This window comes from Accipiter gentilis, chromosome 21 (genome assembly GCF_929443795.1).
Source record: "Accipiter gentilis chromosome 21, bAccGen1.1, whole genome shotgun sequence".
Lineage (NCBI taxonomy): Eukaryota > Metazoa > Chordata > Aves > Accipitriformes > Accipitridae > Astur > Astur gentilis.
In genome coordinates, this window is record NC_064900.1 from 22,618,105 (window position 1) to 22,630,916 (window position 12,812).

Sequence of the window (12,812 nt, forward strand, 5' to 3'; positions counted from 1 at the left end):
AGTAAAAAGGACTGTCGTGATTTCAGCCCAGCTGGTAACAAAGGACCACGCAGCCGCTCGCTCACTCCTTAGAGTGAGGAGACGGAGGAGAGAAAAGGAAAAAACAAAACAAAACAAAAAAAACCCCTGGAACCTCGAGGGTTGAGATAAAGGCAGTTTACTGGGACAACACAAAGAAATTACAACAACAACAACGGTACTAATGAAAGAATATACAAAAAAGAGTGATGCACAGTGCAACTGCTCACCACCCGGGACCCGACGCTCTGCCACTTCCCCCACCAAAAACAGAGACCACCCCCCGGCCCGCTCCCCATTTATGTACTGAGCATGATGTCCCATGGTATGGAATAGCTCTTTGGCTCGTCCAGGTCAGCTGCCCTGGCTATGCCCCCACCTCCCAGGTTCCTGTAAAAATTAACTCTATGCCAGCTGAACCCAGGACAGAGACTTAACCAACCATGTGAATTGTTGGTAGATGAAGCCAAAAAGAAAGATTGGGCAGTATTCCAGGAGCTGCTGCTGAAAGGTGAATAAAATTAATTATACAAACCAGACCTGGTATTCATTAAAGGAGGTCAGGTCATTGTAGTAGACATCAGTTAGGTACGAGAGTAAATCAGCATCTTTGGCAGATGCAGCAGCAGAGAAAACAAACACCAACATCTTAAAGATCAAGTTGAAGAACTGATGAATGCCACTACTATTAAATTTATTGGATTTCGTACAGGAGCATGTGGCAAGTGGTATCAAGGCACCTACAAACTGTGAGCAGAACTAGGACTGTCCAGTTCCCGACAGGAAAAGGTCACTTGTCGTCTATCAAATCGGGCGCTATCTATGTCACTAGATATTGTACATATATTTGCTAGTCAAGCACTGACTATTTTAAGATCTTAATGAATTAATAAATAGCAATTGTATGAACTAATGAATCGTAAATAAACTGACTCTTTCCTTCTACCTGAGGTGGGAGCTGGACCTCCAGGAGTGCCGAAGGGCAAGCGAGACAGGATAGGGCATTGGTAGTATGTAGGGACAACAAGGGGCTTGGAGTCATGGTTCGTCATCTGTCCCGCTGAAAGAGACTAATCACTGGTCTTTACCTAAGTGGATGGGCCACCTTTACCAGAACCCGGAAAAAGAACATGTAAATAGCAATCATATTCCAGTTCTTTTTAAATCTTGAGAAAGGAACAACATCCAACACTTTACATGTGTATTTTATTAGTAACTATCACAATGCTTTGTCCTACTGATGACTAAAACACTCGAGGGTTTTAAAGGTTTCTGAAGTATTTGTCACCCGGCCCTCCTCCAGCAGCGTGCAGTACCCACCTGGCCCACAAGGCGGCAGGCGGAGAACAGAGCTTTTCAGCTCTGTTTTCGTACGGTTACGGGGTTTTCTGCCAGTTCCTCACTGCCCGCCTGCAGTTTCACACAGACGAGAAAGAAATACTCCAGGGGCACACGTACTTCTCCCCGAGGCCATGTTTCTGTAGAATACACGCTTCCACCGGTAGGTCTGGCGATAACAACCTTTTCTTCCGGTCAGCGGGGAAAACCTAGGCAAGAAAAACCGAAGGAAACGTCTTACAACGCTGAAGTTCCCCGCAGAGTAACGGCACGAGCGAGGGCCTGTCGCGTCCGGCACCAACCGACTGCACACGCAGCGTCTCTCAAACACGCCGTCACATAAAACGTAGCCCTGCCGCAGCTGCGGGAAGGCCTCCAGCCGGACCCGCACTCGGACCCGGACCCGGACCCGGACCCGGACCGACCGCGTCCCGTCCCGTCCCGTCCCGTCCTGTCACAGCGGACCCGCACGACGCCCCCGTCTCTAGGCGACGCCCCTCCCCTCGCACGGAGCCCTCCGGCAGCCCGCCCGCGCTCCCGCGTTGCTAGGACACCGAGCCCGCGCCACAGCAACGCGCCCCGTCGCGCGGCGCTTTGCGGCAGCGGGGGCGCGTCCCCCATCCCCTCCCTTAGCGAGACCGGCGGCGGCGGCGGCGCCATGTCCTCGCCGGGGCGGTCCGAGGAGGCGGAGCGGACGCTGTTCGTGGGGAACCTGGAGAGCCGCGTGCGGGAGGAGATCCTCTACGAGCTCTTCCTGCAGGTGGAGGGCGGGCCCCCAGGGGCGGGACGGGGCCGCGGGGCGGAGCCCTCGGGGGGCGCCAGCCGGGCAGCGGCGGCCGGGTTGTTCCCGGGGCCGGGGCCAGGCGAGGCCCGGGCTCGGTCCCGGGCTGCGGCTCGCTGCGCCGGAGCTCCGCTCCGGGGGAGCGGCCGCGGCAGCCTCCGCCGCGGGACCGAAGCGCTGTGAGCGGCCGGAGAGCGTGAAGCTCGCCGGGCGGGCGCGGCCGGGGCCGGGACCTGCCCGCACCGCACCGCGCCGCACCGCGGGGTGCGGCGGCTGGCGCCTGCCGTCCGCAGGCCTCAGCGCCCGGCGGTCCGCGGGGACAGGAGCCCGCTTTGTATCTCGCCCGTTCGCGGCCGCCGCTGCGGCTCCGTGACCCTGGGCGCGCTGCGGCCAGGAGCGGTGCCCGTGGCGCCCGTCTCCCCTCTCCCTTCCTCGGTTTTGCCTCCTCCCGGGTGTGCAAGTTTCGGTGCCGCAGATGGGCCCCCAAGTTAGTGAGGAAGTTAAGTAACTTAACGACGCTTTTTAAAATCCCCGAGGAAAAATCTTTTTTACGCTCTTCTTAATATATATTCTGAGCAATCCATTTTTGATCGATGGTTTGATTAAGAAAAAATAGTGTAAAACCCGAAAACGAGCGGAGCAAGGCTGAAACTATTAGCAGAGTGCGAGAGGCAATAGGAATGATCTGCAGGTGGGGCTCTGGACTTCCACCTATAAATGGACTTTATATCAAAACGTTTTATGTTTTAATGCTTGAGGAGATATTAAAAGCTCCCTCGGTGGGATTTTCAGGGAGGTGGTGGAAAAAAATAAGTAGCTGGACCCGTTTCAAAGCTGGGCTTAATTCTCTTTCTTTGGAAATAAGGCATGCCAAGGAAGAAAGAAAATGGCAAAGACAGAAAATATTAGGACACTGACTTGGCTTCAGTTTTGGTCGCTACATGGGCAACGTCTCTGGCTAAGGCAGGCTTGTTAACCTGAAAGGAGTAAGGAAAAGAGAGGGCAAGATATGGAGAGGAGGAGGAAGCATTTTATCACTAATGCAAGCATCAGATTTCAAGGTGGACTGATAATAGTTGCTGATCATGGGCTTTTCCTGAATTTGTTTATGGTGTGTTTGTTTTGTGTTTTGTTTGGTTTGGGGTTTGTTTTTTTTTTTTTCCTCCTGGCATCAGTCAGCCTCTGTCATGCTAAAAGGTCCCATACTCTGACTGGACAGTTTATCACCAGTTTAACAGCATGGTGATAAACTTGCTTCTACCAATCCACTCATTTCCCCCAATCTAAGAATGAACCTTGCTTCCTTCTGGTGAGTTTGCAAAAAAAGAGGTGGGCAGAATCATCTGTTCTCTTGCTATTTCATTTGCTAATCAGAACTATTTCTACTTACCAGTTTTATTCCACTGAGTAATTTGATACTTGTCTTGTTAACTAGGGAAGACCTCAGCATGCTACCCCATTTGCATTGGAAGGCCTCTTTGTTTGGTATATTCTAGCCCTTTGGGTTTTTAGTGGTTCCCATCTCTTCCTAACTTTCAGTTTTTAACTTTTCCCTAAAATTAGCTAAGAAACAGTTGTTTCTTCTTTTTTTTTTTTCCTTTTTTCCTTTTTTCCTCATTTTCTATGTAGTATTCCTACCTGTTGTCAATACTAAACAGTAGTCTGCTGTTTAACTGTAAATGTTAGGTTAAGAAAACCTAAACTTATCTTACCAGGGACAGGAATAATACCATACAAATTCTGGTACAAAAGTGATAAAAATAAGTGTATGCTCTCAGAATGTAGTTTTGCATGACTCCCCTGCATAATCTGCAGCAGTCATCCAACTCCTGACTTTTATCTGGGTCTTTAGGTCATCCCAATAACACCTACTTACCTTTTTCCTTCTCTTCATCTTGTTCTCACTCGAGTTTCTTTGTCTTTTGCTGCAACAGCATATGCTTCTCATTGCAGTATTGTCCTTTTTTGGAAAGTATACAGTTCAATATTCCTGCCATGGCATAGTCCTAAAGATGCACTCCTGACCTGTAGCTTTTCCCCCATCAAATTACGAGCAAGTATCTATTATTACTTCTAAACTATTAATATTTTTATTTATGAACAGGAAGACTACATATTTAAAAGACTGATCTGCAAAGGACTTGAGTTTGTTGCTTCTGGTTCTTGAAGAACCAGATCCTCCTTGCTAGGCAAATAATAATCACAAGACTGGATAGATATACTTTTTTTAAAAACTGCGGTGTAGTGCAGAACAACAAAAATGCCTTAAGGAGCCAAGTCAAGCAAAAATAAACATGTTCAGAATCTTACTGAAATCCGTTATTTAAAAAAAAACAACACCCCCCCCCCCCCCAAAAGAAAAAAAACAACCCAAAACCAAACCAAAAAGAACAAACAAACAAAAAAACCAACCAAAAACCAAACCCCCCAAACCCCCACCGAACTTCAAGATATTTGGAAAGATGAGAGCAGCATTTTGAAGATTCCCTGCACAGGACAACCTAGGTAGTATCTGTTGCTTTACCGCCTGATCACCTTCTGCACCAATAATAAAAAATGGTACGTTATTTTTGATCCTTTGTGTTTGTCTATATGATATCCCCCTACTTTCACCAGGGTTGGGAGTAGGGGAGTTTCATTTTTCAGCAAAAACACTTATTTAATTGAGGATTAGTTTATACACAGCTGGCAAAAGCATAAAGCAATCAGATATTATTATCACAGATGACAATCCTTAATATCCTCAGTCTGACAATATGGAGGATATAATAAGGGAGATGGCTCCACCTCATCACTTATAGTAGACAAATTGCAGATTTGTTGTTTGACAGTAATCATTGAAAATGCAGAATAATAAAGTAGATTACTTTCTATGGCTTATTTTCTTCATCTAAGCATATGCCGTGTGTTTGTTTTGAATGTTTAACTGTTTATGCAGTTTAATTGCTGTAGAGCTGTTATGTGTTAACTTGTGTTTGCCTGAAGCTATAGATGACTTTGGAGCAACTTTGGCTGAAAAGTACATATTGCATCAGTAGTAGTAGTGGAAGACAGTTCTACCAATGAGTGCTATTTTTTGATTCAGAACAATGAACACTCCATCTACTACAGTAATTTAGACATTCAGTAATTTTTTTTAGTGATGGAATTTTTTGTAACTTACATTCACTTCTTTCATCATCTGGTTATTGTATCCTCCTAAAGTTAAGTCGTTGCATCCTTAACACTCCTGAGCTGTGGCAGGAGACTGCTGCTGGCCACTTCTTTTCACTGTCCTAAATCAGCCATATAGATGTGTAGTTTGGACAGTTTCTTTGAAAATGGAACCAGTATTTATGGGAATATCACTGCATTAATTTGGTTCTAGAAGTACTATGCAAGGATTAAAATGGTATGTGTAGGCAGAAATGGAACTTTTCAATGAAGATACTTCAGCCAAAGGGTGTAGTTCGGGGTTTGGTTTTGTTGATGGGGTTTGGGGTTTTTTTTTTGGGGGGGGGGGGGTGGCGTGGCGGTCTGTATTGAGCAGAAACAGTATGTTATCTCTGATGAGATGATAGGGTCTCTTGATTCCTTGCCATGCAGTTGTGATGAGGGTTAGGCAGTACAGAAAACTCTGTTTTGTGGTGGTTCCAGAAGCAATACTCTCTATTCAGGTTTGCTTTCTGACAGTGTTGATGCTGCCTGTTTTAAGAATTTAAGCGTGAGTGAAATAGAAGCATATTAATGAAGTAGGTCACTTTTACGTAGCTGATGTTATCAGTTTGCTTTGTTATGTTAGCTGTGCAAAAAACCTCTGTAATAGTTGTACTAGCAGCTGTACAGACATAACATAACTCTTGCTATGGAGTCAGCAGATTAGTCTTCCCCCTTGCGGCACCTATCATCATATTTTAAGTATAATTTAAAAAATCTGATTGTTAAAGACTAGACATCACCTGTGGACTGATGCTTGGTTCTCTTTTAACGTTTCATGGAGCTGATTTTTGTTTGTAGAAGGCTCAGAATTTAGGCTTGGGGAATGTGGAGAGACATTTTCAAAATGAGGTAGAGATTCTTATACTAAGAAATGTACACTGTTTCTGAAAATGGCAGAATATACATCATGAAGTACTCGAAATGTCACTGTTAATTTCTCTGATAAAATAATGCAAATTTCTTTCAGGCTGGACCATTAACTGATGTGACGATGTGTAAGGACAAAGAAGGAAAAACTAAGTCTTTTGGATTTGTCTGCTTTAAGCACAAAGAATCAGTGCCTTATGCAATAGCTTTGCTGAATGGAATATGTTTGTATGGAAGGCCAATTAAAGTGCAGTGTCGGCTTGGTATGTTTAGTAGTCTCAATGATTAAGTCTTTGTAAATATATTTTTTTAATGACTATTTTTGACTCCTACAGTCTTTTACAAAGATGATAATTTATAGTTGGAACAAATTACAGTCCTTTTTTTTTTTTTTTTTTTAAGAAACAAAAACTTGTGGCTTTTATGTAGGGAAGGATTCAGTCTTTCTATTTTTTGTTTACTAAGAAAATACAATAGGTTGGTTCAGAACAGCATAACCTGCAAGCCAGCTCAGACCACACTGTATAGAAAACATAGGTTTTCATGCCAGATTACAGTTAGGAATCATGGTGTGACTTTAACTTGCAGTCTGGCAGGAAAAGTTGATTCAGTAAGTGCAGCAGCTATCAAGCAGTTTGATAGTTTTTATACTAAAGCCAGAGAGTTACCAGAGCTGTTGTTTTAAGTTGAAGGGATTGTAGTTCAAAGAATATAGTCAAATCAGTCACATTCTTAGTTTTATGTTTATGAAAATAAACCACCTAGAAAGCTAATGCAGGCAGCATTTGCAACCCAAATATTAAGGACTCATGTTCCCACTATGCACTATGCCACTCCTTACTTCAAAGGCTGTACAGAGCAGTTGCTGGGTTTAAGTAGAATGGCGGAGGTTCCTAAAACCAGAAGCATCTCCTGTGTCTGTAACTGAATGGGAATTATTGTGTTCTTGATTACTTCAATAGCCTTGATTTGTGCTTCTGTAAGTGAATAAATGATAAATGAACATTTTCAAGCAGTAAAGTGATGCTATAGATTATCTGCCATAAAATGGCAGCTTATCTTTATATACTACCTTAGATATAATAGCACACTGCAGATGACACAGAACACTTTCTGTGTTTTTGACTTGTTAGTTGAATAGTCATAACTGAATAGTCATTATGTTCTTGTCTTATTTACAGGGAGTTCTCGCTCACCAGAACTAAACAGCCCTATGCATGGTTTTGAGAACCATACTGACTTATATTCACCTTTGTATAGGTAACAAAAACCACCTGTGAATGAACCGTATGATTGTAATTTTTTAAAAATCTTATTAAGAAAATCAGTTCATGTGGTAGAGCAATCTTCAGGCTTTTTGTTAAAACAGCTGTTGCATGCTTTAATTGCATCCTTACTGATGACTTGCAGTGGGCTGTAGTTAATTTTAATGTTTGGTTGTTTAGCTTGCCAGAGGTTCAGTTAGCCTGAATTTTCCATTCTTTGTTTGTTTCTGCAAGATAAAGGACCATGAGAAAATACTGAAATATGGTGTTTGTAGTAACAATGTTTGCAGTTCTTAGGGGAAAAAAATCTGACAATGGAGATATCTTTCTAAACCCCACTGAGTTTATATCTGTATTTTTTGTGTCTATATGTACAAGCAGCTGTCATGCACATATGAATGTACAGGTTATAAACCTGTTATAATGGAAGTCTGAACACCCCAGATTCAGTATTTTTCAATGTTTCAACATTTTTAGTTACAAATGTGACAGAACTCTCTGTGGAAGCTAAACTCCTATGGTGAAATCCAGAACTATTCTGCATCTGCACTTAAGTACACATGAAGATTACTCATTAATTGAGCCTTTGGGAGTATTTTCCTTGTTTTATCAGGGTTTTTTTTCATGGAAGCAGCTGTTAATATCTCAATTCTCCTCTTGGATATACTCATTATAGCCCAAAAGTTAAGTCTCAGCACTCTGATAAGCAGTATATGGTGGATGTCTAGAATCTGTATGTCTGCTTGTTTTTTCTAGGTATCAAGAGCCTTATGGAAATCCTCCATTTCCTGTTACTCCTTTTCCAATGAACAATAGTTTACCTCATGAATACTCAGGCTTTCAAAAGATGGTGAGTTTGCCTTAAAAGTTAAAAATTTGGGACCTTTTTTATGAAGTTGGATGTATTCTGCTTTTCTGCAAACACAGTGCTTATTTAATGTCTTAAAATGTGGTTTAGGCTGCTAACTTTGACTGTATTAGGTCTGTTCTTCACTTTAAGGTACTATAATAACAGGTGATCTACCAAACCAAACCATTTTCTTACTGCAGGAGTGTCTTAAAGGTATATAGCTTAGGGAGGCTAAAAATGTCAGTCTACAAAGAGAGCTCTTTCCTGTACTGTGCTCCAGATCAAATCCCCTTGGTGACACAAGCTAACCTAGTAAAATTATAAACATGCAAGCAATAGCTTCTCCATATACAGTTAATTCAGTCGGAACTTCTTAGCTCTTCTACTTAATTCAGAAATGCCCAACAAAAGCTTGAAATGTCCTAAAACCAAGCCTAAAACTTGCCCAACAAATCACCACTGCCCAAGCTTGGGCAACAACAGTCTGAGGGTTTCTGGCCTGAACCTTCACATGCCCCTGCAGTTCTCATATTCATGATTTACTTTCACAGCACTGGACAGTGAGAACCCATATTCCACTTCCCCTCTAACAGACTCTGGTGCACGGGGCCATTCTTGTCCTAATCTCTTTTGTCTGAGCCACTCCACAAGGCAAGGGAATGGGTCTCTTCAGATGGCAACATGTGGGCCAAGCCCTACTCACCAAACGCATCATGGAGCTTCTGAATCTGATCAGTATGGATTGGTAGGAGTGAAGAAACCAGGCGTTTAATGTGAGGTACCAACTGTGGACAGTACTGCTGCCACCCAGTATGACTGGGGAATGGCCAGCCCTTTGTAAGTGTAGAAGGGGTGAAGTCTGGGTAGATGACTCTTGCTAGCTGCAATCTGAGCAGGAGAATGGAGGGGGTCTGTTCCCTGTTGCACAGATGCGGTGGCGACCTGCCTTCCCTCGTACCAGGCTGTGCCCTCAGAAGAGCTGGTGCTTGCAGAAACTTTCCCATCCCCTCCATTGTGGTTGGAAGGCTTGGGAGTGTACTATCTCCCCCGCTGTGCTTGCTGATGAACCCACAGCTCAGTAACAATGCAGTATGTAAACACCAGGAGACCAAACTCAGCAGACCAGCACACATGACCAACTTCATCCCATTTTCTGTTTGCTAGAAGGGATGGTATTGCAGTGTGCCTCCAATGACAGTTTGTTGCAGCTTCAGCAGGAAGCGACCTTGTCACGTGTAGAACTTCACACATCTACCTCACCTTTATTTGGGTGAGCCAGGCAGGTTACTCACTTGGAGTCTGTCTGCACATATAACATACTCGGACATGCTCCCCCTAATTTTTCTGGTTACTGCCAGCCAGTAGAAAGCTACTCTCTTCTGACCTTTGTAGCTCTATTTCTGTATTTTGGCTGGGCATTTTGTATGAGAGGGACTCTTGGGATACTTCAGGGACTGTAGCAAGAAGCTGGGCACTTACTGTGTTGTTCCAAGTGCTTTGATCTAGGGATTCACTATACCTTGTTAGAATGCTTTGTTCCACATTAACTTTAAAATTAGTTAAACCAGGTTAAAAAAAATTGCAGATGTGCATGTCTTTAATAATAGGCATTGCAGTTACAAATGTTTGTAACATACATAGATGTAAAAATGAAAGGAATGCCATGTTGATCACCTTACACAAAGACTAACGGGCAGTTTAATCTTAAATTAGATTTTGTCTCTGTTCTAACTTTGCCATGAATGTCTGCTTTTTCCAACTATACTGGTTGATATAATAAAATATGAGCTTTACTCTTAAATGTTCTGTTATGTTATTTTATAATTTATCAGTAGTTTCATTGTAGAAGCTGTAATGCATGCAAAATTAAACTCCTCAGAACTTTCTCCTTACAGTGTTAACAACTCAAGTTTCTATTTCTCTAGACGAACCATTTTTTAGCACAGCAGTACACAGTACGGAGTCCAATGGCTCAACAATTTCCTTACTATCAGATGACTCCACCACTGCCTTCAAATTTATCCTTTTCTCTCTATCAGAATCAAGCTGCAAATTTTAAGTCTGCACAGAGTTCTTTTGAATTGGCCCTGCCACATTCAAGTGACTGTGAAGTGCACCAGGTGAATAAAAGCACCTCTAAAAGAAAGAGAGAACAGCAAAGTTGTGACAGTGACACTAGTATTGAGGAAGACAAAAAGAAACAGAGGAAGAATGACCAAAAATATAAGAAGCACAAAGCCAAGAAAAAGACGCATTAATACTGTGTTAACTGGTTTCATCTTTTTTTTTTAAATTATATTTGTTATTTTTATTTGAGAGAGATTAAATCTTTCATCTTTGCACTTTATTAAAAAAAATGTTCAAGTTTCATATTATTTTTGAAATGTGTTGTGCATAAAGTATACTGATACTTCATTTAATCTCAACCTATTTAAAGAGGAAAGTACTATTTAAGGTATAGGAAACACTTAAGAAGATAAAGCTTTCCTAATAAAGGTAAAAACCTAGTTGGTTTCTCCCCCCTCCCCAAGAATCATGGAAGGCTATTATTTCACTAATATAGAAACTTTATGAAAATACATAATTTCAGCTACTCGTGAAGCATATGCATCACTTTCATCACTTATGGGATGTATTTTTGTGTATGGTGTAAGAATTTTTTGGAGCCATTGAAGCGAGCAGGCTAGAAACCCGAAGTGTCACTTCAGAGACATGCTTGTCACTGAAGTATCAACACCTATAACTTTTCCTCTTTTCTGATTTAGCTCTGTTGTTACTTTCCGTTAGGATCACCTTGTATGGTTATTGAAACTGTTTTTTTTCCAGTAGTAAATTTGAAGTAAAACATGGGCATTTGCGCTAACTACAGGACTTACATATGTATCAATACTCAAATGAATGTATCTACTTTATGGCTGCAGTTATGTACTGACTAGAACTACATGCATATATATGCATCTTTATATCTATAAAGTTACTCTAGTGTTTTATTCACTTATTTGAGAATCTAAATGTTCATCGTAACAAATGGATGAAAAATTTAATGAGCGTCTCATCTAATTAATAGCACAAAAGCATGAGTCAGTGGAGTTAGTACTACCTCTTAAGAAGAAAAGTTTTCCCGTTGTGTAGCAGAGGAAGAATAAACTGTCTCATATCGTGATGAATCAAAATAGTCAAATGACCTATTTTCTATCTTTCACAACTGCCACCAACAACCTATAGACAGATACAGTGGTACTGTCTTATACAAGTACAGGTGAAACACTTTTAAGATCCTATTATATGAGAAATCAAAACCCTTAATCTTCACCTGTTTAATATTGCTTAAAGTTAAGTCATCTGTTCAGATTTGAAAGAATATCCAAGTTTACTGATTTGAAGGTGATGTGTTTTACAAGCCCAAATGAGTTTCAGAAATGGAAGAATGTTTAGCTTGCAACGATTTCTCTTTTGTCTGATAAGATAAATCACAGCTATAAAATAATTTTCTCAAGACACTGTTTTTAACTTCCCAAAGGGATTACTTCTTTAGCCTAAGAGACACCACAGTACGGCACCCTTGAAATGTCATTAGCAACCAAATTCAACCTTCTGTAGAAAGAACTGATATAACAAAGGTTTGTGTCTTAAATAAGATTTATGCCTTATGTTTTAAGAAACTTGCTACATCTGCCCTATCCCTTTCCCTTTTTCCCTCTTCCATGCAAACACTTGCCACTTTATCCTTTTGATTATTTTCTCCCCCACACCAGTAACTTTAGGACTAAGCTATGTACATGTAATCTAACTTCTGTTGGAAGATACTGCTGACATTATACCAATAAGCTGCTAATCACAATAGTTGCCACAATAATGGCAAATGTTAACAAGTAAAATACACTGGATTTCTTTAAACCTGCTCCCTATGTTAAAGAAATGTAAATATAATCAAGTAGAGGAAGAATATGTTAACATTAGGTTAAGTTAGAAGTGAAGTTCATCAGACAAAAGAGGAAACGGATGCCCAAATCAGAGTTAGCCTGCAGAAAGAGAAGCTTAGTCAGGTCTATCCTAATGTGTCCTTATCAGACTTCCCCAGTGGATAGATAAAATAATCTGTTCTGTGCTATTATACTCTACAAAAGGAATGTCAAGGAAGATCATATTGCATATGGCTGATAAAATATCCATGCAGTTCTTCTAAAGAAGTAATTTTTCTTACCCTCTTTCATCCCAGTCTTTTTTTTCCTGAGGGAGGTAAGGATTTTAACACCTCTCAAAATCCGCTTACCTAAAACTCATCAATGTGTTAAAAGAAGAAAAGTTAGGCATGTGGGAATGTGCTAAAATTACTTTAGCCATAACTAAATTTCTTTTGTACACCTGTTAACTTAAGACATCCCTTTAGTCAGGGCCTCATTGATACTTTGATTACATTGTCACCATGTTTAGGAAATAAAATACTGGAAACAAAAACCACTTGAGTTTGGCCTTGACCAAATATTATTTCAAC

At 41.4% G+C, this 12,812-nt stretch overlaps 1 protein-coding gene across 1 annotated transcript; it reads left to right on the top strand.

The window, feature by feature from the left end:
- The first annotated feature begins 690 nt into the window (after positions 1–690).
- On the top strand, positions 691–10,652 carry RBM11 (RNA binding motif protein 11). Its single transcript, XM_049824242.1, is given in 7 exon segments — positions 691–767; positions 1,608–1,760; positions 1,762–2,116; positions 6,303–6,465; positions 7,384–7,462; positions 8,224–8,317; positions 10,243–10,652. Coding segments are annotated over 7 exon segments (1,254 nt in total). The 3' UTR covers positions 10,576–10,652.
- Positions 10,653–12,812: the final 2,160 nt, after the last annotated feature.